Source organism: Coptis chinensis, chromosome 6, assembly GCF_015680905.1.
Source record: "Coptis chinensis isolate HL-2020 chromosome 6, ASM1568090v1, whole genome shotgun sequence".
Classification (NCBI taxonomy): domain Eukaryota; kingdom Viridiplantae; phylum Streptophyta; class Magnoliopsida; order Ranunculales; family Ranunculaceae; genus Coptis; species Coptis chinensis.
Window position 1 is genome coordinate 29,211,711 of NC_141461.1, and position 26,431 is coordinate 29,238,141.

General features: G+C 37.0%; 1 protein-coding gene, 1 long non-coding RNA gene and 1 pseudogene across 2 annotated transcripts; all 3 read left to right on the forward strand.

Moving 5' to 3' along the window:
• The first annotated feature begins 5,571 nt into the window (after positions 1-5,571).
• Positions 5,572-7,145, forward strand: LOC147492481 (uncharacterized). The gene is made up of 6 exons (XM_086567519.1): positions 5,572-5,608; positions 5,688-5,920; positions 6,058-6,264; positions 6,355-6,447; positions 6,533-6,637; positions 6,735-7,145. The coding sequence occupies exons 1-6, from the start codon at positions 5,572-5,574 to the stop codon at positions 7,143-7,145; spliced, it is 1,086 nt and encodes a 361-aa protein (XP_086423645.1).
• Positions 7,146-7,388: 243 nt separating this feature from the next.
• Positions 7,389-9,193, forward strand: LOC147492482 (uncharacterized). The gene is made up of 3 exons (XR_015199355.1): positions 7,389-7,825; positions 8,195-8,273; positions 8,939-9,193. It is a non-coding gene; the product is annotated as an uncharacterized LOC147492482 (long non-coding RNA).
• A 1,808-nt stretch (positions 9,194-11,001) lies between these two features.
• On the forward strand, positions 11,002-11,347 carry LOC147492483 (small ribosomal subunit protein eS25 pseudogene; annotated as a pseudogene).
• The last annotated feature ends 15,084 nt before the right edge of the window (positions 11,348-26,431 follow it).

Genomic DNA, 26,431 nt, shown 5'->3' on the forward strand with positions numbered 1-26,431 from the left:
TGCATCGATGAGTGGGAACAAGCTCGTTTGTATGTGCTAATCAATTGTGAGGAAGTGGTACCGTTTGTTGAGTAAGTCCACCTTATTGAAATCGTTCATTTATTAAAAGAAATATTATTTATAAACCTGTCATATATACTCATTATAAATGAAACAATATTTTGTATAGGAAGCACAAACAAGTGATTAGGGATGAGCTCGGGCGGCGGTCAAGTGCTAGGAATGTGGACCGTATTCATAATGAACGATTTGGTAAATTGTTTGAAAATCAAGTAAGTGTTAGTTATATGTACGTAGTTAGATTGTGTACGTATATCAGTTTATGTATATTTCTGTAAATTATTAGTAAAACAGATGTTGTTAATGTAGTTTATATTTATTTATTAATAAATATCAATCATTAATTCAAGATGTTGTTAATGTCTGCCTCGCTAAAGCTCAGTCTGCTAGCTCAAGTCGCAAGTCAAGTAGTGTAGATCAGGGACAGACAGAAAGGAGAGTTAGACTGATAAGGATAAGCCTGAGGTAGGTGCCGTCGGGAAGTCGCTTCTCCTACCCCTCTGCCCTCTATTCATCCTATAGCTTTCCCTGTGGTCCTTTAGATTCCCAAGGGGAATTCCCTGCTCTCCGGTTTTGCAGTGAACGACCTAACGTCAACGAATGAGCTTGTGGTTCACCGGGACGCTAAACCGGTCTGTCATAAGTGCCCGAAAAGGGCCCTTTGATCTTCTGCTTTCTAAGGGAGCATCGCATTCAGGTCGTTCTGTTGGCAACTGCCATTCAGGCGGGACAACGGACAGTTTATTGTCTCCCTCGTACCCATAAAAATGGGAAGATTGTCAGCATCGGACCTTCTTGCAGTTCTACTACTAGATGATTCATCACCATTGAATTTAGATTTAGTAGTGGGTTCCTCAATGGATCACATACTGTGAGGAGGCTAGTGGACTCACTGTTAGCTCAGCGTGGCTGCTGATGCTAGACCGTCTTATGTTCGCCGTCAAGCATTATAGGGAGGAAGAAAGGGGAGCAGTCTGTCGGTTTCGATACCGGCAGTGTTGTGATTACACTTGTCTTCTGACAAGCGGGAGTTGGTTAGGAGCCAACCGTTTGCGTGGGTCTCTCTATGTAACCTATAGGATGTATAGCATAGCGGGCTGCTATTGCTAGGTAGTCTGTTTGTCTACGTAGCTTTTGCGGAGTTATTTGTACACTGCAGCCCCTGACGTTAGGAATGAATACGAAAGACGCGGTTTGTTACCAGCAATCTAAGTTTTTAAGTTGAGATCCTCCCGCTTCTAGCTGATCACCCCCTGTTATGCCTGTATAGATTGAAACTTCCATCAAATGTAGATTCACAGAATTTTCATACTTCTATCAAATGTCGTTCAGGCGGGACAATGGACAGTTTATTGTCTCCCTCGTACCCATAAAAATGGGAAGATTGTCAGCATCGGACCTTCTTGCAGTTCTACTACTAGATGATTCATCACCATTGAATTTAGATTTAGTAGTGGGTTCCTCAATGGATCACATACTGTGAGGAGGCTAGTGGACTTACTGTTAGCTCAGCGTGGCTGCTGATGCTAGACCGTCTTATGTTCGCCGTCAAGCATTATAGGGAGGAAGAAAGGGGAGTAGTCTGTCGGTTTCGATACCGGCAGTGTAGTGATTACACTTGTCTTCTGACAAGCGGGAGTTGGTTAGGAGCCAACCGTTTGCGTGGGGTTTGTAACTTATAGGCTGTATAGCATAGCAGGCTGCTATTGCTAGGTAGTCTGTTTGTCTACGTAGCTTTTGCGGAGTTATTTGTACACTGCAGCCCCTGACGTTAGGAATGAATACGAAAGACGCGGTTCGTTACCAACAATCTAAGTTTTTAAGTTGAGATCCTCCCGCTTCTAGCTGATCACCCCCTGTTATGCCTGTATAGATTGAAACTTCCATCAAATGTAGATTCACAGAATTTTCAAACTTCTATCAAATGTCGTTCAGGCGGGACAATGGACAGTTTATTGTCTCCCTCGTACCCATAAAAATGGGAAGATTGTCAACATCGGACCTTCTTGCAGTTCTACTACTAGATGATTCATCACCATTGAATTTAGATTTAGTAGTGGGTTCCTCAATGGATCACATACTGTGAGGAGGCTAGTGGACTCACTGTTAGCTCAGCGTGGCTGCTGATGCTAGACCGTCTTATGTTCGCCGTCAAGCATTATAGGGAGGAAGAAAGGGGAGCAAATCACCGCCGGGTTTCGATCACCGGCAAGTAGTGATTACACTTGCCTTCCGACAAGCGGGGAGTTGGTTAGGAGCCAACCGTTTGCGTGGGGTTTGTAACATATAGGCTGTATAGCATAGCAGGCTGCTATTGCTAGGTAGTCTGTTTGTCTACGTAGCTTTTGCGGAGTTATTTGTACACTGCAGCCCCTAACGTTAGGAATGAATACGAAAGACGCGGTTCGTTACCAACAATCTAAGTTTTTAAGTTGAGATCCTCCCGCTTCTAGCTGATCACCCCCTGTTATGCCTGTATAGGTTGAAACTTCCATCAAATGTAGATTCACAGAATTTTCAAACTTCCCCTTCAGTTATGTTATCTGTTTAATGTCATTATCTGAAACATCACATATGTTTAATTTTCAAACTTCCGCTGGTTGAAACATCACATCAGCCAGCTGAAAATTTAATGTCCTTATCTATTTATGCAAGAGCGTTTGTTCAAGTGCAAAGAGAACCCCGCCAACTGGAGCACGGAAAGCAGCTGCTACACCAGCGGCTACACCACAAGTGATCAAGTCCCGCCGATCACGGTCATTTTTAAAGTATCTGAGCCATTTCCATGTCAAATGGTACTTGCGTGATCCACCCTGACCAAGTAAATTGCCTATACAAGCTCCTGTATGTACCATAGGCCCCTCCTTTCCCACAACAAACCCACCAGTAACTCCAAAAATGGAGCCAAAAATCTGCAAGTGACCATAACATAGGCGGATACGAGTGACCATAAGACTTTAGGTGCAACTGAGCACTCAAGTCAGCGACTTAAACCGGCCCTAGGTCGGAGGGGGGGGGGGGTGTCATCGCACTAGAATCGTCAGTATGGATTCGCAACCCCATTGGTCAATATGCGTTCAATAAAATGGGAAATCCTACAAACTGATATAGGTCCAGCAGCTGAGCCCGAGTGCCTGGATCAGATATATATGGGGATTTCCGCCCTTTCCTTCCTTGTTTGCATTCCAGGTTGGTTCGGTTGGAAAAGAGAATCAAAGGTCAGATAGGCCCTCCCGTCCCAAAAACATGTTTTTTTTTACCGACGCACAAAGAAAATATTTTGGAGCACTACCTTTTTATGGTAAAGTGTATGAAATTGGCACCGGAACTCCAGATTAATATGGAGGTTTTGTTAAAATGGTGGTGTAGATGGCTCGGGTTCTGCCAATTCGCGCTTTCATCAGACGATGGGGATTCTCATTCTTGGTTTTCACTGCCCGCGCCTCGATCGCCATTGGAGGAACCCTCCCCGTTTCTCCCTATCTGGCTTCGGGGTATCTCCACAAAGATGAAGGATTTCCCTTTCCGATTCGGATCTCACTCTTCAAGACAGATTCGTGTTCCTAGTCGAGCAGAGGAACAATAACCCACCTTCACGGGACAAATCAGCAAGCAGGCCTACCGCTCAATCCTCATGCTCCAGACCTCGAATTACGCCTAGGTCACCCCGGAGTGGAGGTTAGGGACGGCCTGGATCCCATTGAAAGGCGAATAAGGGCCCGCTATGCCTCATCCTAGTAGGTGTCTGTGCCATTGGGCCAGCTAAACTTGCTCTGATCTAGTGTGCGCCAATCTTCTCTTTTATCAGGCTTGGAGAGGCCTTCAATCCCTAAAGCGCGTGACTAAAAAGTCGCGCGTAATGAGTTGTTCCCTGGTGGAACATCGTTACTACAAGAGTATACGATGCTCTGCCTACAACAGGCATGCTCGTTGTAAGGGAACGCAAAGGCCAAATATGGCCAACTAGCGCTAACGCCTGCCTTTGAGATTATTGCAGCGATTATAGTAATGCCAATAAATCACATCCTTGTCTCTAGTGCTCCCTGCATTCAAAAAAGCCTGGTAGCTGATGGAATGAACGAGCACAAGCGTGCCCAGTTAAAGGAGCTCGCTGAACTGAATGACAACTAGGGCACTACATGCGGAGAAGAGGGGCACCACCTGTCTTTTTTCTCTTAGGCGTACTGCGTAGCAAAGCAAACGGTAGGTCATAGATCGGAGCGCATGCACTCGCTACATCGCGGATCAACTATTTTCATCGAACCACCCTCTTACCGTGATGAGGGGCATCCTATATATTTCTGTAAATTATTGGTAAAACATATGTTGTAAATTTTCTGCCCCCCTGCCTCCCTATTAGGATTTTTAGTTGGACTGCTCCTCTTCTTATTTTGCTTTATTCTTTCAAGTCGATGTACCATCTAGCAGTTCAACATTCTTTTAATTCAAAGTCAAATATGTATAGGTATTAAACTAATAAGATGTATCCATGCGTATATTAACTTTATTTCTTCTTATTTGAATAGGTCCAACAAATGAAAAAGGATGGGGAGTTGGTCAGCGAGCAACTTCTTAGTTTAGCATATGGTCCCAGTCGATTTGCTTCCTGTTTCATGGGTTGTATTGCAAGTGGGTATAGATTTCACACAAAAGTTCGTGAGTCTCGAAAAAAAACTCAGAATAGTGGAGTTTTTGTATCGGCAGAAACATTGAGCTTTGCAAGAGCGAAAGACATGAATCCGGTGACTGGTAGTGTTGGTTATTATGGTGTGCTGAATGACATAGTTGAGTTGCGTTATTGCAATGAGAATAGAGTGCTTATGTTCAAATGTGATTGGTGGGATGTTATGACTCGCGCAAGAATAAAAGTAGATGAATATGGTTTCATTACTCTGAACTTTACACGAACCTTAGCTACAAATGAACCATTTATTCTAGCATCTCAAGCTGAACAGGTTTTTTTATCTTCAGGATAATTTGGACGATAATTGGCGAGTTGTGTTGAAGACTCTTCCAAGGGACTTGTATGATATGGGTTCAGTAGTTGAGCCGACTCAAGATAATATGTCTTGCATGCAGCAAGATGTAGATAACATAGTTGACAACACACACGACATTAACGGTTGGACTAAGAGTGAGATTGATCGAGTAGAAGTTGTTGCGAATATTGTTGATGAAAATGTCGTTGACGTTGATGAAGACTTCATCAATGATAGTGATTGTGATGAAGACATCATTGAATACAGTGACGAAGATTATATGTAGTTTGCATTTTTTATGTTGTTTTTTGTTTTGGGAGTGGTTATTATGTGATTTTAGTTTGCTTTGTTTCTCGTCACCTATGATGTCATATATATACAAATATTTTTCAGTAGGGACCTTTTTTTGTAACTTTTTACTAACAATTCAAGATGGTATCACTAAACAATGTCATATATATCAGTTTCTACTGTCTTCCTTGATGGATTTAATTTGATGAATTGCTTTTCGCGGACGATTTAGACAGGTGCAATGGTAAAACGACGACTGAGAAGATCCCCTGGTGGCGGTAAGTTTAAATTTACGTGGACCTTCGATCAATTTCATTATTGTTTGACGTGTAATTAATGTGGGGCATATGTGGACAGCTGGAACGTGGGTTAGAGGCACGTCTACCCTTCCTAAGGTATTTGACCAACCAAATGGCTCAAAGTTGGAATTGCTATGGAAAGACAAACAACTAGTGGGGCCTCAGAAACATCCAAGCTTGTTCTCTGAGTCTATTGGAGTATTAATGGCAATGTCACGTCGATTTAACTGGACAAAAAATTGGGAGCTCCAAGATGTAGGCCACAAACAGTGGTTATGGGATAACATTAAGGTATGGACTTTTGGAGTTGATGCACATATACTTGTTAATAGAAAAACATTGTCTAATTCATTTCTTAGTAGAAATATGATTCCTCATAGTATAGACATAAATGCAACATTGGTTAAGCTTTTTGTCTCTCATTTTAGGATTCATGGGAACTTGATGAGACTCGGAAGGAGCCCACTTTGGGTCCAATTTCCTCGGACGAATTTAGAAACAAAAAAAGTAAATGGAAAAGGAAATTTTATACCCCCTACACCACATATGAAGAGCGTGTAAGCCATAGGCCACACCAACTATCACAACAAGAGTGGGTTCAGCTTGTGGAGTTTTGGGATACTCCGGAGCAGCAAGTAAGAGAAAGTGTAATATTTAACTTATATATTTTTACATAGTACAATACTAACTAAGTTCAATTCGTATGCATTATGTATTATGTGTAGGCCATTTTTGAACGTAACAAGGCTAATCGTGCTAAGCAAATAGCGAAGCACGCTACTGGAAGAATAAGTTTTCCTCAGTTTGAAGAGATAATGGTACATATGCTTATTATTTTTATATTCCTAATATGGTATTGAATTAGATTAGTAACAATTAGTAAATTTCTTTATGTTTGGTTAGAGTAAGGAGCACGGAGCACCCCCTTCCCTAGGAGATCTTTTTGTGAGGACTCACAAAAGTTCAAAAACGCATGACGCTCTTGATGATCAATCAAGAGATTACATTGTATGTATCAGTTTGATCCTTAGTAATGGCTTCAACTTGAATATCCTACTCGGTTGTATTTAATATAGTATGTGTATCTTTTTCCTGGAATATGTAGGAGAAAATGAATCACCTAGCAGGTAGAGATGAACATGGGGCACAGCTACCTCTCACAAATGAGATTTATAGGGAAGTGATGCCTCCAGAGCGGCATGGACGTGTGAGGTTGAGGAAACGAGGTGTAACACCAACCAGCTACTTTGGCTCCCGATTATCTTCGGACAATCGGGTGAATGACCTGGAAAACCAAGTGGTTGAAATGAAAAGAGTAGCGGAAGAGAAGGAGGAGGAAAGGCAGCGTGAGATTGAAGAGATGAGGAGGCAAGCACAGGATAAAGATGAGCAAAGGCAACATGAAATGGATGAGATGAAGAGACAATTCGATGCCCGAGATGCGGACATGGAAGCACGACTAATGCAAAAGCTCTTGGAGATGACTACAACTCATTCGCGTCTTTCTTCCAATTAAGTAAGTCAATCCTTAACTTGTCATCTGTCATGTCCTCTGTCATATGTCCCTTGCTTGTTTCCTGTTTATATGTCTAATCCTATTTTAAGTTTTATCAATTCCCCCTCTTTCATGTTTATCCCTTTTGTTAAGAAGTATGCATTGAATATATGATTACTGCACTGTCTTACTTCAATAGAGCCCAATAACACGATTGAATTTCCTCCGCCTAGTTTACGACATGTTTTCACTACTTGGGAAGGCAGATAGAGACATATTAGATGCCATTTGCTTCTCTTTAAACATGAGAAGTTCAAAGCATTCCGCGAGGAATACTTGATAATGTGCCCCTTAAAGTTTGGGAAATTTCTTCTTCAAATCCTGTTAGTTTCTTTGTCATTTGAGACCATCACCATATCAGGGAGCACAGCACCATAGTCTAGCAGCACAAGAAGATGGACATTTGGCTATGTTTTCTAACCATGAACATCAAGCTGATAAAAACTTGATAACTATTGTCAAGTCAGATAGACAAGGTCTACACATAAGTTAAATAATAATAACTTACAAGCCAAAAAAAAAATTGAATTTAAAGAGAGAACTAAAACCAGTCCAAATTTAGTAAAAGAATTCTCGAAAAACCGAGCTTTAAAGAAGACCTAAAGTTACTTACTCACTTGGGTGTTTCTTCTTGGAAATCTGTAAGTGATAGTGAAGTGTGTTTTTGTTTTTTTTATTTTTTCAGTTCGGTGGTAGATTTGATTCATTCACTTAGATTTTCCTCTTTTTTCTTTTTTGAATCAATCTGATTCTGATGAGTTTATTCTCAAGGGTAAGAGGGGGAACCAAATTTTAGTGCTTTGATCAAATTGGGTCCCCATGGCCGCCTTGGCGCAGTCTTTGTAAGCATAGATTTCAAAAGTAGAAGGGGTTAACTCCCATTGGATTCAGGCCTTCATTAGAGGCACATGGTTTGGTTTGAAACAGGTTTAGATGTTCTAAGTTCAAACGTCTTGTATTTGTTCTTTTTGAGAAGAACTCACACTGTAAGATCTTTTTATTGGTTCCAGGTGGCACTCTTCAATCAGACTGAGATAGTTTTCATTCTCATGGACCATGGAGCGAGTCTCGAGTATAAGAATCAACAAGGTAATTCAGTCTAGTATCCTTTCATTTTGTTCCTTGCACTGCTTAAGCTGGTTGATTAAGGTAGCCTGCTTATTGGGCTACTACCAGAGAATCTATAGCATTTTCTCTTTTGTACAACCAGTCTGTTTGGTAAATGTGGTAGGGGCATTCTCAAGGGTAAGAAACAGATGGAGATGATCAAAGTTCATACTCCGTACTTTGACAATTTTTTCTGTTCACTTACTTGGTGATTCGGTTTGGAATCTTGTGAGAGCTGAAAAGCTTCAGGTGGGGTTCTTTCCTTTCTTATTAGTTTTAGTGCTCTTGGTAGGTTTTCTTTTTATTCGTATTTTTTTTTACTGTTTCAACTCATAGGTCTTAATTCCCATTGATGTACGTATTCACTAATTTGGTATAAAACTTGTTTTGTTGGGTTTAGATGACATGGATTGACTGTTGTACTCATTCTCCTTTCTGGTGCTGCGTTTGCTCGTTCTTTAATATCATTGGCTCTGAATTACCTTCCCGTTCAATTTTTGATCTTATTTTGTCGGACGACTTGGACTATTTAGAGACGTTAGAATAATCCTCTTATGTCTCGACTTAATTATTGGTAATTCAAATTCTTTTTTCATATGTGATGCCTATGTCCCCCTCTTTCATGTGTATCCCTTTTGTTTTTGCAGAATTGATGATCGAGGAGGATGGGCTAAATATTGTAGGGCTGCATATGCACGATCAGTTTCGACATCACAAGGATTTTTTTTTTTTTTTTTTATTTTGGTCCAAACGTACTATTGGTTGGATATATAGTAGCTAGGGTTGTACTTGGTTGACTTTTGTACTTCATGATGGATTTTTAGTGAAGTTATTTTGTGGTTTTTTATGTTTTTTGCTAGACTAATTACTCTTAAGAATATAAGGAAAAAATTGTTGGTTTATATTATATAGTATATTTCATAATTACTTGTTTCAATGTGGAATGAAATTTGACTTTGTATTCACTATCGTAATTTTATGTTGGTATAGTTTGGTTTGTTTATGCTAAATTTTGTTTCAAAAAATAAAAATAAAAATAAAAAGCTAATTGCTGCAAAAAAAAAATGCGGAAAGAAAGTGAAGCAACACTTCTTGCCGCGGTCAGTTGCTACAAAACAAATTTAGTGAGTAATTGAAGCAAAATTTCTTGCCGCGGTCTGTCGTGGCAATTAGGCATCCTTTTGTAGCGGCCACCACTGCGGCAAAATGTATTTTGATATTTAAAAACGAAATAATTAATTCAAATTTAATAAACATTTAGCAGCGGCATGACTGCGGCAACATGTCTACTCTTTTGCCGCGGTGGCACAATGTCGTGGCAAAAAACTTCTTTCCACACCTTGTACTGCCTCGGGCGTGGCTAAATGTTTTCCCGTGGCAAAACGTTTCTTGCCACGAAATTTATACTTTTAGCCACCGATTCTGACCACGGCGAAAACCTATTTTTTTAGTAATGTCATATTGCTCTCATTGATAGTAGAGCAGATTTAAATTGTATTCAAGAAGGTTTAATACCTACTAAATACTTTGAGAAATCTACTCAAAACCTTTCTACTGCTAGTGGGACCCCTATGCATATTGCATACCAGTTAACAGATGTATTCATCTGCAAAGAAGGTCATTGTCTATCTTCTACTTTCCTTCTGGTTAAAGATCTTTCTCGACATATTATTTTAGGAAATCGTTTTCTTAATTCTATTACACCTATTACCAAAATTAATGAGAAAGGTATTTATTCAACTGTTGCTAATCAGAAAGTTAGTTTTGAGTTTATAAATCCTCCAGTACATAAACAGATTCAAGTAATTAATAATAATTTAATTACTAAAGAGAATCAATTAAACTTTCTTAAAGAAGAGATAACTTCTTTAAAATTACAACAAAGACTTAACACTAACACTACTAAAAAAAAAGGGTTTTAATCTCGGTTTTAAAATTATCCTTATCTCAGTTCGGGCTATGAGCGAGATAATATGTCCCATAAATGAGTTATTGGCTATGAGTAGAAATATGTTATCTCGATTCTTACGTGACCGAGATAAACCGAAATATATTATCTCACATGGTGTGACACTGATATAATAAGAAATTTAAGTTATCTCGCATTCAATAGAAATAATTGATATTATACAAAATATCTCGGCACTTCATTGATATAATTGACCTCATACCAAATATCTCGGAATAGATTTGCAAAATAGAAAATAGAAATCACCAGAAAAGGAGGACACGATTAGATAATAGAAATCTTGCCTCTCACACTCTCTCACACACCGAGAACAAAATAATTTAACAGACAGTTCCCTAGCTTCACCCCCACCACCACTTAACTTTTCTCCTTCCCCTTTTTTTCCTTCTCTCTTTCTCCTTCTCACATCTCAACAAGGTAATTAAGGTAAGTACCGACTTTTTTAATTGCAAGCACATATTTTTTTTTCTAGGGTTTTATTTTAAAATTGGAAGAACATATTTTTTTCAATTTTTTTGCTCGATTTTTTGGCTTTTAATCAAACATTAGATGAAGAGGTTAGAAGGTGTTGGGTTTTGCTCAGTATTAGAAGTAGCTTGTACCCTTTGATTCTATTTCCCTCTTTATGTTTCCTTGTGGATTCTGTCGTTCTATTTCACGGTTCAATTCTCCGTCATTACCTCAATCACCTTAAAATGCGGCATTCAGTTTTCTTCATCTTTCAGCAGCGAAAATGGCACCAAATAAGGAGAAGGCACCACCCCGTCATCAAAACCAGCAAAGTCTGGTGGTGGAAAGCAGAAGAAGAAGAAATGGAGTAAGGGAAAGCAAAAGGAGAAGGTGAACAATATGGTTTTGCTTGATCAAGCTAGTTATGATAAGCTTCTTTCTGAAGTCCCAAAGTACAAGCTTATCACTCCTTCCATCTTGTCTGATCGTTTGAGGGTGAATGGATCATTGGCACGGAGGGCAATCAAAGATTTGATGGCTAGAGGTTCCATCAGGATGGTATCATCTCATGATAGCCATCAGATATACACCAGAGCCACCAACACCTAAGGGATTTATCTAGGCTTGTTGGGTTTTAGATCTTTTGGGCATTTTTTTTTGTCTTTCTTTTGTTCTAGTATTATTGGGATTTTGTCTTTATCATGAGATGTTCTGAATAATGCATTTTGCTTTATGTTTTCATGATACTTGTACTAGAATATGTCTCAGTCTTTGATTTTGTTAAAAAAAAATGTGTAGCTTAATTCTATTCATATTAACATTAAGTATTTTTGTTTTGTTTTTTTTTTTCTTTTCTAGTTCGGGAAGTGGTTTTGCAGTTGAAGCCTTTACTATTAGAAGACAAATTTTTAGTGTCTGTTGCTGCTGGAATATAGGTTTGCATATGAATTTATGCCCAGAGGACCAATATCAACTTCTCACAGTTTGTTGTTATAGACTCTATTTGTGCACAATGTGATCTTTAAGTGCACTGATGGCGCACATGAATATTGTGGGATGCTTAAAGTCTAAAGGAAATAGTTTAGGTTCAGGGCATTTTACATCAAGTGGGGCCACAGTAGTTTTGATCTCTTGGTATCATAGATTATGTGTAATTTTCTTGTTGTCCTCTAATAGTTTGTGAGTTTCATTTTTTAGCTATTTTTGTTTTATGTTGCTCTACTTCAATGTCACTTACTGCGTCAATCTCACTTTCAAACTCCTTAAGGTTGAAATACTAATGAGCAGTATCGATCTATCTGTTACACATGGCCTTTGGCTATATGGGCAATGCAGCGGGCCTTGTCAGTACCAAAGCTTTTCAATGAGGCTATTCGTGGAGGAAGTTCCAGCACAGCTACACTTCACAGTCCCGAGGAATGTAAGTCTTACTTGATTTGAGTTATTGCTCAGACACTATAATTTTGTCCAAAGGTTCACCAGACGCACTATAATTTTAATCTTATCTTGGTTAAGGGGCAGCAGGCAATGCGAGGCCTTGGAGAACAATTATATGACCAGATTAATTTGCACTCTAATTTCTTCTCTCTTCTGACTTTATCTATATATAATATCATGTGATGCATATCTTTGTTTTATCGTTGGGAGTAGATTATCAGTTGGTGATTTTTTTTTTTTTTTTTCCATTTTTTGGAGAAAAGCAGTGAAGTTTAATTCAGTGTCAAGTATAAAGACAAGTTTTTGATAGAATATGTTAGCTGCAATGAACCTGTGATGGAGGGATGGTGCTTGGGTTATTCAAAGCTTATCATATTGCATCATGTTCGTTGGTTAGATCGAGCATGTATAGATTTATTTTGCGTAAGTTTGAATGACAACTTTTATAATGAAGAACTAACAAGATTCATGAACTGAAACTAAAAGGACTAAAAGAATATCTTTTTCTTATTTGACGTGGTAGTTTTCTAAAAGGCTTGGTGATCTATTAGGCAACTCAAACATTTCTAATATTTATTTCCTTTCTGTTTTTGTTTTGTGATTCTTTGAAGAGTGTGTGTTTCCTGTATGATATAGACTGCGTGCTTATAATTGGTGTTAACTGTAAAGTGTATAGTGTAGTTTTTATTTGTTGTATATGTGTGTTGCGTTCTCATGTATCCTTGAAATGTTATTTGCCTCGACCTAACGCTATTTTTTCCAATTCATTGGTACTCCAATAAGAAGATAAATGTTTCTACAATTCACAACAAGACTTCTAATATTGTTGATATCAGGCATGTGATTTACCAAATGAAATATAAAAGACGGGAGCAGCAGATTACTCTACCCTGCAAACATGTCTACCACACAGATTGTGGAGCAAAATGGCTTAGTCTCAACAAGGTCAGCTGATCAGAGCCCTCCTGTTAGCTGAATATTTCATACTAAATTATCATTTGCCTTTTACGCATGAAGCCAGATTATTTGAGCTGCAATAAGTTTATATACCCTACTTGTCTTTTGGTAAATATATTGGAAATATCTGTTCATACTTCATTTTTCCCCATATGTATTTTGAACTATGTTGTTCATCACTGATTTTGTATGTCTGCCTCACAATAAGTGATTTACTAGCATTTAGATGGTTTTCCTAGATCCACCTTTTTCCAATATAATTCATGAAATACTTATCCTAGTTAACATGCTTAATTAAACTGGGATTTTTCGGGTTCTTGTCTAGGAATGGGTAGCAAGCAGCATACTGTTCTGCACCATTTCGAGCTCCTGAGCGGTGGGATTGCCCAAGCCATGCGGACGTAGATGAGAGAACAAATACTTAGTCACTGGGATACACTCTATATGCAACAATGTAAGAATTGTTTCTCTTGTTAATTAGTTTTTTCTGGCCATTGTAATTGGAACTTGTACGCTTTTCATTAACATTTTGATCCTTGCACACTGGAGTTCTTCTATTACTTTGACCTATAGGAGATTAACACATTGGCCCTGCAAAACGAGATCCATGTGCTAAAACATGGAACTTAAGTTTGGAACTAACACCAACAACAACAATAATAACACGAACACCAATGACAATGATTAAATGCTACTAGTTTGATGCACCTTGATATATTACTAGTTTGATAAATTAAAAGATTGTTTGTCGAAAAGGGTACACTGTATGCCATATTGAAATTGTTTGTCAAAAAGTATTTCATGATTAGATGGAAATGTGTGCAAACAAGTTAGGGTGAAGTGTGTATACCATGACCATGATATTTTCTTTTACGTATCACTTGTGGAATGTGTAGTTTGAAGAAGTTCACTCATTCCGAGCTGACGGGTATGGCTTGACTCACATTTGGTTGATTACTGATTTATTGTCCACTTGCTAATTCCGCGCTGGGAGGGGGGGGGGTGTCAAATGGGTGCACCTTATTTTAGTATTTGTTTATTTGTGCTTTTTCATGCATTTCCATTTTTTGTAGTGTCTTGCCCTTGCCTAAAACATAGAGTTATGTTGATAGTGATGCAACATATAATTAATGAATGGTATATGTGTTTCTATATTGGATGTAGACATTTTGTCGGAGACTCAAGAACTCTACACTATTGTTTTCGCTACTTGGTATTTGGATTCGTTTACTAATTATATCTTACTGTATAATACCATCATGAAGTTGGTGTATCTGGGAAGCTTGTTGTCCATTGTCTGGTACATGAGACGTCACAAGCTTGACTCTATCAAGCTACTCCTAGTTAAAACAAATCATAGCTATTTGAGCAATCATGTTGTTGTTCAGTTTGTGGAAAGCTATGCGAAATGAGGCATGAAAGAAGCCCGAAAAAGTGCTTAAAGACCCTATATGGCTTTGACTTTATTGGTGCGCAACATGCCTTTAGCAATCTGAAAATGGTCCCTCTTTTAACTCAGATAATGCACATTCAATCCTTGATGTGGATATTAAAATGAGCAGAAAAGGAGTCAGAGGTCAAGTTTTAGCGGATATGGGAGTCAAAGGTCAGCAATGAGATTGAAGATCTAGATGTATAAATTCCTTTAGTGGCAGGCACTCTTTATTTGCCTTTGGACTACCTGATGACATATGTAATCAAGAGATAGAGACATCATATAAATTTTCGAAGATTAGTTGATACAATACTTGAGTTCTTACCAATGATTGATCAGTAGTACACTTTGGAAGTTATGTCATGTTCAACATTGTTTATTGAATAAAATCATATTCTTCAAAGAAATTTACTTATGTTGGGTTGTTTTTGTTGATTGGTGTTGATGTTTATGAATATGAAAGGGAATGCGGTTTTTATTTGCAGGTTGTCATAATTAATTATTAATTGAACAATACCAGTGCAATTTTAAAAAAATGACAAAATATATTGGCTAAATAAAAAGGTGAGATAAAAGATTGTACATATGAACACGCTTTCCATAAGAATTTATCACGGTTTACTTTTATATTATCTCGGTTTCAATTAAAAACGATCTCAGTTTTCTTCTATACTTATTGGGTTCAATCACAATTTATCTCGGGTTTATTCTATATTATATCGGTTTTATTTAGAAAACTGAGATAATATATTTAGATAAGATGTCAGACTTCTGAGATAATTTAGTAGCTTATTATCTCGGTTTTATAGAACTCTATTACCTCAGTGGATTTTACCTCGGTTGTTTTTTCCTAGAAAACCAAGATAAAAACTCTAACATCTCACCTTTTAGCTGAGTTTATAAACCCTTTTTTTAGTAGTGTAAGGAATTTCAGACTCAAATTGAGAATATAAAGAATCAGTTTATCTCTGAAGTTTGTAGTGATGTCCCCAATGCTTTTTGGGAGAGAAAGAAACATATTGTCTCTTTACCCTATGAATCAAGCTTTAATAAAAAGTTTAATCCAACTAAGGCTAGACCTAGTCAAATGAAATCAGATTATTTGACTTTATGCCAAAAGGAGATCTAGAGTCTTCTGGATAAGAAATTAATTACTCCGAGTAAGTCTCCTTGGAGTTGTACAACTTTCTATGTTAATAAAGCTGCTGAGAATGAGAGAGGAGTTCCAAGATTAGTTATTAATTTCAAACCCCTCAATGATGCGTTACAATGGATTAGATATCATATTCCTAATAAGAAAGATCTATTGGATCGCTTATCTACAACAATCATTTTCTCTAAGTTTGACCTTAAGTCAGGATATTGGCAAGTCCAAATTGCTCCTGAAGATAGGTATAAAATTGCTTTTACCGTACCTTTTGGACATTATGAATGGACTGTAATGCCTTTTGGTTTAAAAAATGCTCCTTTAGAATTTCAGAATATTATGAATGATATTTGTAATCCTTATTCGAATTTTTCTATTGTTTATATTGATGATATTTTGATTTATTCTAAATCTTTAGAACAACATATTAAACATCTAAAGATATTTAAAGATCTTATTAAAAGAAAGGGTTTAGTAGTATCGACACCTAAAATGAATTTGTTTCAAACAACTGTTCGTTTTCTTGGTCATAATATTACTGAAGGAAAAATTATTCCTATAGACAGAAGCATTGAGTTTGCATCTAAATTTCCTGATGAAATTTTAGACAAAACTCGGTTACAAAGATTTCTTGGTAGTCTTAATTATTTAGCGGACTATTATAAAAATCTTTCACAAGATACCTCTATCCTCTACTCCAGACTGACCAAGGTTCCAACAGCTTGGAGTCCAGCACATACTCTTGCAGTACAAAAGATTAAGCTTAAAGCAAAGCAATTGTCTTGCTTATCTTTACCTAATTTCCAGTGGTTTAAGATTGTTGAAACAGATGCTTCCAATATTGGTTATGGTGGTATCTTAAAACAAAAGAATCCCATTTCTAGTAAAGAAGAATTAATCTGTTTTATTTCTGGCACTTGGAAGAAAGCTCAGATTAATTATTCTACTATGAAGCAAGAGATTCTTTCCCTGGTAAAATGTATTCATAAATTCCGGGATGATTTATTAAATCAGGAATTCTTGGTTCGTATTGATTGTAGTGCTGCTAAACAGGTATTACAGAAAGATATCAAGAATATTGCTTCCAAACAGATTTTTGTAGGATGGCAAGCTGATCTCTCTGCCTTTGATTTTGATATTGAATATATCAAAGGTGATTTTAATTCATTGCCAGATTTTCTAACTAGAGAATTTTTGCAGGGATCATACCTCTCAACGAGGCAAAGGTCGTGGTTATACCACTAAAGGCCGTGGAAAGAACAAAGGAAAATATAAATTTCCTTGACAATGTGGAGCAATTTCCTCATATATCTCAGCAAAAAGGAAAGTCAATGAAAAAGGTAGTTCTTACTCCTCTGACTCCTTATGTCCCTAATAAAAGGGCAGATCAAACAGTCATACACAACAGTATCCTGTTGTTGATGGCAAACATAGATATATCTATGAAGAAATTTTAGCTTCGGCTACTTCTGTTATGGATATTAACCATACATTACAGAAGCCTGATTCAGAATATAGTCCGATCTCTTACAGCAAAACAATTTTTAAGAGATTTATCTTTTATAATGAATGGGGTTTGGATCCCAACAAATGTCAAAAATTGAGTTCGATAAATACCCCTTATAATTACTGGGATTATATCTCAGCCTCTACTAATGTGTTTTATTATCATAATGCTCACAGGAAACATTCATGGTTTGTTAAGCTATGTCCTCAGTCTATCAAGACTGACTATCCATATTGGATTTTTCAGTGGTGGGAGTATTTTGGTCCTGAACTTGATATTCTCCCTGAGAACCTTTTAGATATTTTTCTGAAATGGACGGATTATCATCCTCAGCTAAAAGGTGATGACAATATGCCAATGGGACTACCGTCTTTAACCTTTTTTTACCATATATGGTATACCATGGATTTTCAAGTGGGATTTTAAATGTGAATATAATCACCTTAAAATTCCAGTTCTCAAAAAGAAGTTTTATTCAAGATGATGGATTACTTTTTCAATAGAAGACACCATTATCAGTATTGAGAGTGATTTGAAATCATTCATTGAGCATACTCCCAGACATAATCATGCCGAAGATATGGATACAGGAAACCCTTTTGATATGATGAAGAATCTTATCAAATTTCAAAATCCAAGTTTCTCAGAAAGTCAAATTAATGACTTATGTATGGAGAAGCTTAAGAGTCATTTTTTGAATTCCTTTAAGCTACCGACTACAACATCCCCCGGTACTAAGGAGATTTCATCTTCAGAAAATGCAATAGCATCTTTCCAGCATGATGATATTTCTATGACATCAAATAATAGCCAAGAAGAAACAAATCAATTTGCTTGCCTAGCAGGAGAAAGTCAGCCAGATAAGGACTTGGGTGACAATTTTGATCTTACAGAAGCTTTAACTTAGATATATCTGAGTTCTTCCACTCCTCCAGTCGAACCTATTGACATATGGGCCAAATTCAAAGAAGCTCTTAAGGCTAAGCAGGAGCCCAAGCCCACTTCCTCTAAAAAATAAGGGAGTCCAGGTTTTCACAGCAAGCTTTCTAGAATCTCTAGAAGAAATAAGGACCACCTATGGCCCATGAAGAGGACATAAACCAGAATTCTTCTCCATAAAGAGAAAACATTATCATGGCATCATGGCCCATGATAAGGACCAGAAACAGAATCAGCATTATTTGGCTTTGGATTCTTATCCTTACCGCTTGAATCACAATACTTTGTCCAAGTGGGACCCTTGAGAGGGACATCTTACCTTTTGTTTTTATGCAAAGTCAAAAGTTGAATATGATTTGAGCATTATAAGGATTCTTATCCTTTAAAGACAGAAGTAAAAGACAAGTATGCCTTGTCATGGTGGCCCTGTCGATTGCGACTCCTTTAGCACACGTTGCCACTTCATGTGCGGACTCCAAATTATATTTTGAGATCCGACTAGTATAAAAAAGATACCTTACCCTTGTTGAGGAACATCTTTAATTTTAGTTTTCAATTTTCTCTTTGTTTTGAGTGATAAGAGTGTTTTCTTTTCTCCCTCCTGTAATATAATTCCACAAATATAAATAAAAGTTCAGTTTATATCAAGTGTTCTTGTTGCTGACAGATCATTTTCGCATTAATCAGGTGTTTTACCTAACACAACACAACACTTTTTATATAACAATTTATACAACACCCTTTAATAAGTTGAACCAATGTCTAATATTTTGTGGATATGATTTTACCAATATAAAGATCATATCCACAAAATTTCATATCATTCCAAAATCTTTAACCCTTTCAAAACTTGATTTTAAAATGTTATTTATTTTAACAGCCATGATTTAAAATTTTACAATCCTCTTTTGACATCTTTAGAAATTTCCAAATGAGCCAAATTTTTACAAGAATGTTCTCCATGGTAGGAAGATGAGATTCATAGATAATCAAGTCGTAAATAAATTTGTAAAGTGAGATGGAGGTCATTGTATAAAAAGTGTTGTATATTGATCCTGACATATAAAATTTAATTGATTGTCCTCTAAAAGGTTTAAAGCGCAATTTGTAGCGTGATTTTCATCTAAATCATTTGTATGATTTATTTTTGATATTTAATAAAATATGTTCTTAGTTAAAAAATAATAATAAATAAATAAATAATAAATGCCACTAAAATCATATAGACAGTGATATAGTTGCATAAAAATAATATACCTCAACACGTGTCTTCATGCCATGTTTGCAAACGTGAATCATATCAATTATACTAATTTAATGGTGACGTAGAATGCATGGCCCTTGGAGAAGGTAGTGCACATTATATTCATTTGATCGTTCAAGTCTATATATGTATGTGTTTTGAGTTTCCAGTTTTTGACCAAATGGGTAACTAACTTTCACATTTTTATCAATTTGGGGACCAAATTTTTTTTTGTATACTATAAAAAATTATCAATGTGGGTAACTTTTAGTGATTCCTTCCAAATTTATTTAATGGAACAGTCAAAACCATTTTCTTTTTTGTTTAGAAAATAAATTGATTATTATTACGAGAAAAAAAATCTCCAAATTGGTCAAAGATCGAGAAGAGGAAACCCTATAAAAAAAAAATGCTGAGTTGAGGCTAAAATCGAAGATAAATCCAATCAAGGATTAAACCATCATTATTATTTTTATTTTATTTTAACCATCATTACATAACTTGGATTCAAATAAGATTAAACATTTTTATACATTACTTATTGGATTTCATACTCTTTTTCTTAATATATTTTAAAAAATTTATATATAGATAAAAGGAATGCACTTCCAAAATTTAGGAAGAGCTTCCTATAGAATTTACATCATCCACACATAACTAAATCAGAGATCTTGCAGTAGAAGGATTCAAACTGAAAAAAGGAGTAGCTCACCTACCCCTACTAGCTAGTTCATGAGCAACAAAACTAGAATCCCTACGGATAAAGTGAAAAGTGCATACATTCAGCAGTGAGGTACAAGCATAAATATCATGTGCTATTGAGGTAGCTCCCCAAGATAAACTTGTTCCCCTGTTTTGCAAAATTTTAGCTAAGTTTTTGCAGCTCGTGAGAAAGGCAAGACATTGGATCTCCAATCGCCTAATCAAGTCTACTCCTCCTCGAATAGCCCGTGCTTCTGCCTCTTCAATTTTGGGTCAAAGACTGTGTCTTTATTGTGTCCTACACCAATACAGTAACCAAAGTTATTCCATAAGGAAAAACCTATTCCTACTTGGTTTGTGTTACAATCCCAAGAGGCATCTGTGGTGAGGTAGTGCCAATTGTTGTTTATTTGTGGCCACATGTGTAAATGGTTATTTTTGGAGAAGGATTTTTCGTTGTTTGTAATGAAAGTTATAGCTCTACGCCTTTACGTATAATATTGAAAACATTTGTATGTTTTTGCTTGAAAATAACAATGTCATTTCTACTAATCCAAATGGAAAACATAGTAGTGGCAAAATTACTTATAGTGTTCCTTAAAATGGTTTTATTATGTAAGTTATAACAAATAGTATTGATTGAATCAGTTTGGTTCCAGTGGTATGTTCTAATGGAAAGTTTAGAAGCATACCAGATGTGTCTTAGCATATTGCAATGGAAAAGTGCATGAGAAGTAGATTCCACCTGGTTATTGCAGCGCGGGCAAGTTGCAGAGTTAGTAATAGTCCTATTCCTCAAGTTCTCCTTTGTGGGAAGACTGTAAGTGATAGCTTTCCAGAGGAACAACTTGACTCTTTATGCTGTATCAATATTCCATATCTGTTTCCAGAGGTGCGGATTTTGCTTGTTTTCAACTGTCTTTGTGATGAGATATTTGTAGACATATTTTACGCTCAGTTTCCCATTTTGTTCCTTCACCCATCTGATGGTGTCTACATGTTCATTATGACTGAGTGGTATTTTCAGAATTTCCCTCACAATATTAGGAAGAAAGAGGCTATCCAGAATATTTGTTTTCCATGTGCGGTTTTCCGAGTCTATTAGATCTGCTACTCTCTTGTAGGGGTTATTATTTGATGGCGAGGGGCCAAAATGTTTTTTGTTTGGCAAGGTAGGTATCCAGGGATCCATCCATATGTCTATTTCATTTCCTGATCCAATGTGCCAACATAACTGAGGGAGAATTTCATCTCTTGCCTTAATTATGCCTCTCCAGATCTTTGAGGCGCCCTTTGGGCATTTAACTGGAAGGATTGGTTTCCTTCATGGATATTTCTTTAGGAGACTAGAGGCCCCTTGTTTGTCCGGTTCTTTTACTATTCTCCAGAATAACTTTGCTTATAAAGCAGTATTGTGGTGCGAAGCAAGTCTGATTCCAAGTCCACCATAAGATTTAGGTTGACAAATCTTGTTCCAACATGTATAATGAATCTTGTTTGTATTGTCTTTTGTTTTTCCCTAAAAGAAATTTGCATTCAAAGAGTCTAGTTTATTGCAAGTCGAAGTCGGTAACAGGAAGATAGACATGATGTACGAGGGCATAGCTGAAGTGACAGCTTTGATGAGGGTAAGCTTTTCTGCTTGGGATAAGAGTTTAGCTCTCCACCCTTCCATTCTCTGAAGAACCCTTTGGAGAACTTCATCTCAATTTTTTTTACTTTTCCTGCTTAGAATCAAGGGGGCTCCAAGATATTTTTCATGGCATGGGCGATGGTTTTTTCAATTTTAATGATTCTTTTGAGATCTTGTTTGTTTTGGTGGTGAGTGTTGCGGCTGAAGAAAATACCTGACTTTTGGAAGTTTATCTCTTGCCTGGAGACAATTTTAAAAGTTTTCAAAGTATCTTTAAGATGATTAGTCTCGAAGAGGTTTGCTCTGCAAAAGATGAAACTGTCATCGGCAAAGAGGAGGTGAGATATAGGTGTGTCACTTCGACTGATCTTTACTCCATGTATCTTCTTTTCTTTCTCAGGTTTGGTAAGAAGGCGTGATAGGACTTCCGTGCCAATGATAAATAAGAAAGGTGAAAGAGGATCTCCTTGTCTAATGCCCCTCTTTGGCTTGAGAAAACTTGTAGGTGACCTATTAAGCTTGAAGGAGAGGGATGTAGTAGAGATGCATTGGTTTACCCAATTTCTCCATTTTTTGTAGAAACCAAGAGCTTCCATAGTTTCCAGAAGAAAGCCTCATTCTACTATGTCAAAAGCTTTGCTTAGGTCTAGCTTTATAGTCATACAGCCCGACACACCTTTATTCTTCTTCAACGTTCTAACTATCTCATGAGCAAGGACAATGTTGTCAAAAATGTGTCTTCCTTTTACAAAAGCACTTTGGGACGGGGATATAAATTTATTGAGGAGAGGTTTAATGCAGTTTGCAAGGATTTTTGTGATGATTCTAAGGATAACGTTGTAAAGGCTTATGGGATGGAATTGGTCCAGAGTTTTCGATAGCTTACATTTGGGGATTAGGGTGATATTAGTGTGGTTCATCTCAGTTAGGAGGTGGTCAGAGTTCATGAAACTTTTGATGGTATTTATAAGCTCAGGGTGGACGATATCCCAAAATTTATGGTAAAAAAGCGGGGTAAACCCATCTGGGCGCGTCGTTTTATGAGGGTCCATGGAAAACAAAGCATCTTTGACTTCTTCTAATGTGATCTCTTTGATGTGGTCCTCATTACCATCGTCTGTAATGATGGGGTCAATGATGTTGAGCTCGTTTATGTTTCTAATAGGGTTCGAAGAGGTAAAAAGACCTTTGAAATGTTTTTCAATAACAATACTGATTGCATGTCGCTTTTCTGCCCAAGTTCCATCTGTCTTTTTCAATTTGTTAATCTCGATACGGTTTCTTTGAACAACAGTTGACAGGTGAAAATATCGAGAGTTTGCGCCATCACAGTGTAGCATAGTATCCCTTGATTTGTCCCTCCATAACTTTTCTTCAAGTTCGATTGCTTGGTTAAGTTCTTCCAGGAGCCTACTTTTGAGGGATGGGTTGGATTTTGGGTTTGACTGACACTTCCTTATCTATTCGCGTAACTTTTTGATACGATAGTGGATATTTCCAAAAACATCTTTATTCTACTTTTTAAGATCACTCTTGACTTTCTTCAACTTAGTGCAAAACCGATAAGGTTTAGATCCTTGAGAGTGAGTGTTCCAAGTTTTGGAGATCACGCTTTTACAATCCAGCTCATTTGTCCACATTGATTGGAAGTGAAACGGTTTGGGCTCCATTATTCTTGAATCTCTTGTTTGACCATGTGAATGTATCCTTGTTTAAGGTATACAACTATAGGTCCATGATCTTTTCTTCTTGATTTGATGATCAACAATGAGCCATGGATAATTTGATTAGCAGCAAGATGATAAACTTTTCCAAGCATTTGGGAAAAGATCGACAAAAGTTTGCCATTCTGCGGGATTATTTTTACAATAGCGCAATGTAGGGTTCGAGAGAATAATTTTCTTTTTTTTATAAGATCTGCTCCATTATTCTTGAAATGCATCTATTCTTGTCTCGGAAAGAAAACAAAATATCGGGTTTTATTGAGCTCACGTGTGTTTCGGGTTCATGAATTGTCGCAGAAGCCCCACTTATGGGACAATTCCAGACAAAGATACTCATGACTCTTGAAATTATATAGAGATTGCTACCATAACCCCACAAACTTTAACTAAAAACAATCACATACTAGATATATAGGGGCGTATACCACGGCGTACAAACTTACGGAGAAACAATATGAAACTAAAAATTCTTAGAGTGGTGCGTGTTAGTGTGTCAAACAATTAAATATGAGATAAGAAAATTAGCACCACTGTCTAAGCATATATATAAACACGTAAGGAAAAAAGATAAAAGGAGTGTTCAGTAAATTTATCTGGTTTGCCGCATAGAAGAAACCAATAAGATAAAAGAGATTATCCGAAGGTTCGAGACGAGAATCACTGCTTTAAAAGTGAGTCTCGACAGACGGTATGCAACGGCGATGGTCGTTTGTCATCTAATAAACAGAGCTCCAAAGAGCGATGGTAAGTGCTGCTAATTGTTCACTGTTGTTGACAAGATAATTAATTGCTAACGGTGCTTTTAGAGGTGGCGCCAAACTCCAAGGACCATTACACTGAAGCTAGTACTTGATTCTACACTGTAAATTGTGAGAATTTAAGCTCACAAGGAGAGAGTAGGAGAAAACACTTCTCAGATTCATAAATATGATTTGCTCAAAATACCAAATAACAAACTCCTATCACAATTACTCATGGCAGTATAATGAGCATGGCAGTATAATGAGGCGAGGAGTGGTAATCTAGTACGCTTGACAAAATCAACTATTTTTTTATGTGGTAATGTTTGGTGGATGAGGTGTGAAACAAAGCTTCTTTTAGAGATAGTGGTGAGAGTAAGCGTTGGTAAGGAGAGGAGAATGGACTTTTTTTTTTTGGATAAAGGTAAAAGAGATTTTTGGACAAAATCAGTTGAGGATTGACCTCAAATAGGACTAGCCTCAGATGGAGATGTTATCCTGATGATGTTGGAAGTGGAGGTGAACTCCGACGATTGGTGGTGCTCAATAGAGCCGTTATAAGCTCAAAGAGCTGTTGGGAAAAAAGCGATCAGACAGAAAGAGAGAGATCCTCAATTAGAGTTACTTTCTTAACATTTTTACACATTACTCTTGGATATTCAATTTATTTTCTTAACAAAAAAAAAAGTAGGGAACCACACTTTGATAAAATTTGATAGTATGGACTCCAAATTGATAAAAAAAAAATGTTTGTTTCCCAAATTGAAAAAAAGGTGAAAGTTAGTTGTCCTTTTTGGTCGAAAACTGTTTGAGTTCCCCCCCAAGATAAGCACACAATGGAGAAGCTAGGTGCTGCAACTTATGCACGGTTTGTAGAATTGTAGAACGACCTAACCACCTAGGTAGCTTAAATTTTGCAACTCTATTGGCCGGCCGGAGGGTCGGAGACACACTATATCCTATACCTAATGACGATTTCTTTACAAAATATAAAAATCTATATATACTGAGCAGAATTAAATGATGGTAGAACAAATGTGTATTCTGGGGCTATTTGTTTTTTTGGGTTAAGTTATAAGAGGGTCTTATAAGACCATGTGTTATAAGAGGGTCTTATAAGATGGTCTCATTTATAAAAGTGGTTTGTTTTTATTTTAAGTTCCTCTTATAAGCGACTTTCAAAAAAAAATAAAAAAAAAAATACATGACATCTTATAAATGGTTATTTGACAAATATAACCCTACTTTACATCACATTTAACTTGAATATATTAATTTGAAAAACAAACGTATAGTTTGAAATTTCAAATCAATTTTGATAATTAGAATATCGATTTTAGAAAACTACCTTAATTGGGTTAGGTTGGTGGTAGTGGAGGTGATGATATTGGTTTTAATAAGACGGTAATGGTGGTGGTAGTAAAAGTGGTGGATGTCTTAATAAACTTTGTGGTGGTGGTGGTGGTGGTGGTGGTAGTGGAGGTGATGATATTGGTCTTAACAAATGCGGTGGTAGTGGTGGTGGTGGTGGTTTTAATAGCACAGTGGTGGTGGTGGTGGTGGAGGTAATGATGGTGGTGGTGGAGGTAATGATGGTGGTGGTAGTGGTGGTGGTGGTAGTGGTTGTGGTGATGGTGGTGGTGGTAGTGGTAGTGGTGGTGGTGGTTGTTTTAATAGTTTGGGGTGGTGGTGGTGGTGGTAGTTAACCATTAGGTGGTGGTAGGGTAATAGAGTTATTTGAAAAAATAAGATAATGAAAAAAGGAAAAGAAGAAATGAAATTTTGGGGTATATGGATGAGGGGGTGTTTGAGTCATTTTTCAATTTGTAAAGACTTATAAATGAAGTAGATCTAACTCTTATAAGACATTTTAGTAGAACATTTTTATAATGTGAAAAACAAACAAAAAAATGTCCAAAATCACTGGGCCACATATTATAAGAGGTTATAAGACCTCAAAGTCTTATAAGAGGCAAAAACAAATGGCCCCTAAGTACAATAAGAATTTAAGTTTTGTTCACATGTGCACCCTTATGTGGTCCATCACTGTTGAATATTTTTATATTGAAAAATAATGTCCAGCACTCCAGCGGTCCAGCCTTTAATTAGCATTCTTTTTTCGAAGCATAAACCATTAGATACATCTAAAATTCTATAGCAACCGAATTTTTTGAACCGAATTTGTGAACACACTGACGTGGCACTCATCAGGCAGGGGGTGCGTGTGTATTTCTCAAAGAAATACTGCAAATCAAGC

Bases quoted from the DNA above. Each gene is read 5' to 3' on its own strand.
- LOC147492481 (XM_086567519.1), top strand. From the start codon at position 5,572: ATGGTAAAACGACGACTGAGAAGATCCCCTGGTGGCG. The intron at 6,448-6,532 runs GTACATATGCTT...ATGTTTGGTTAG, and splicing joins CTCAGTTTGAAGAGATAATG to AGTAAGGAGCACGGAGCACC. The intron at 6,638-6,734 runs GTATGTATCAGT...TGGAATATGTAG, and splicing joins ATCAATCAAGAGATTACATT to GAGAAAATGAATCACCTAGC.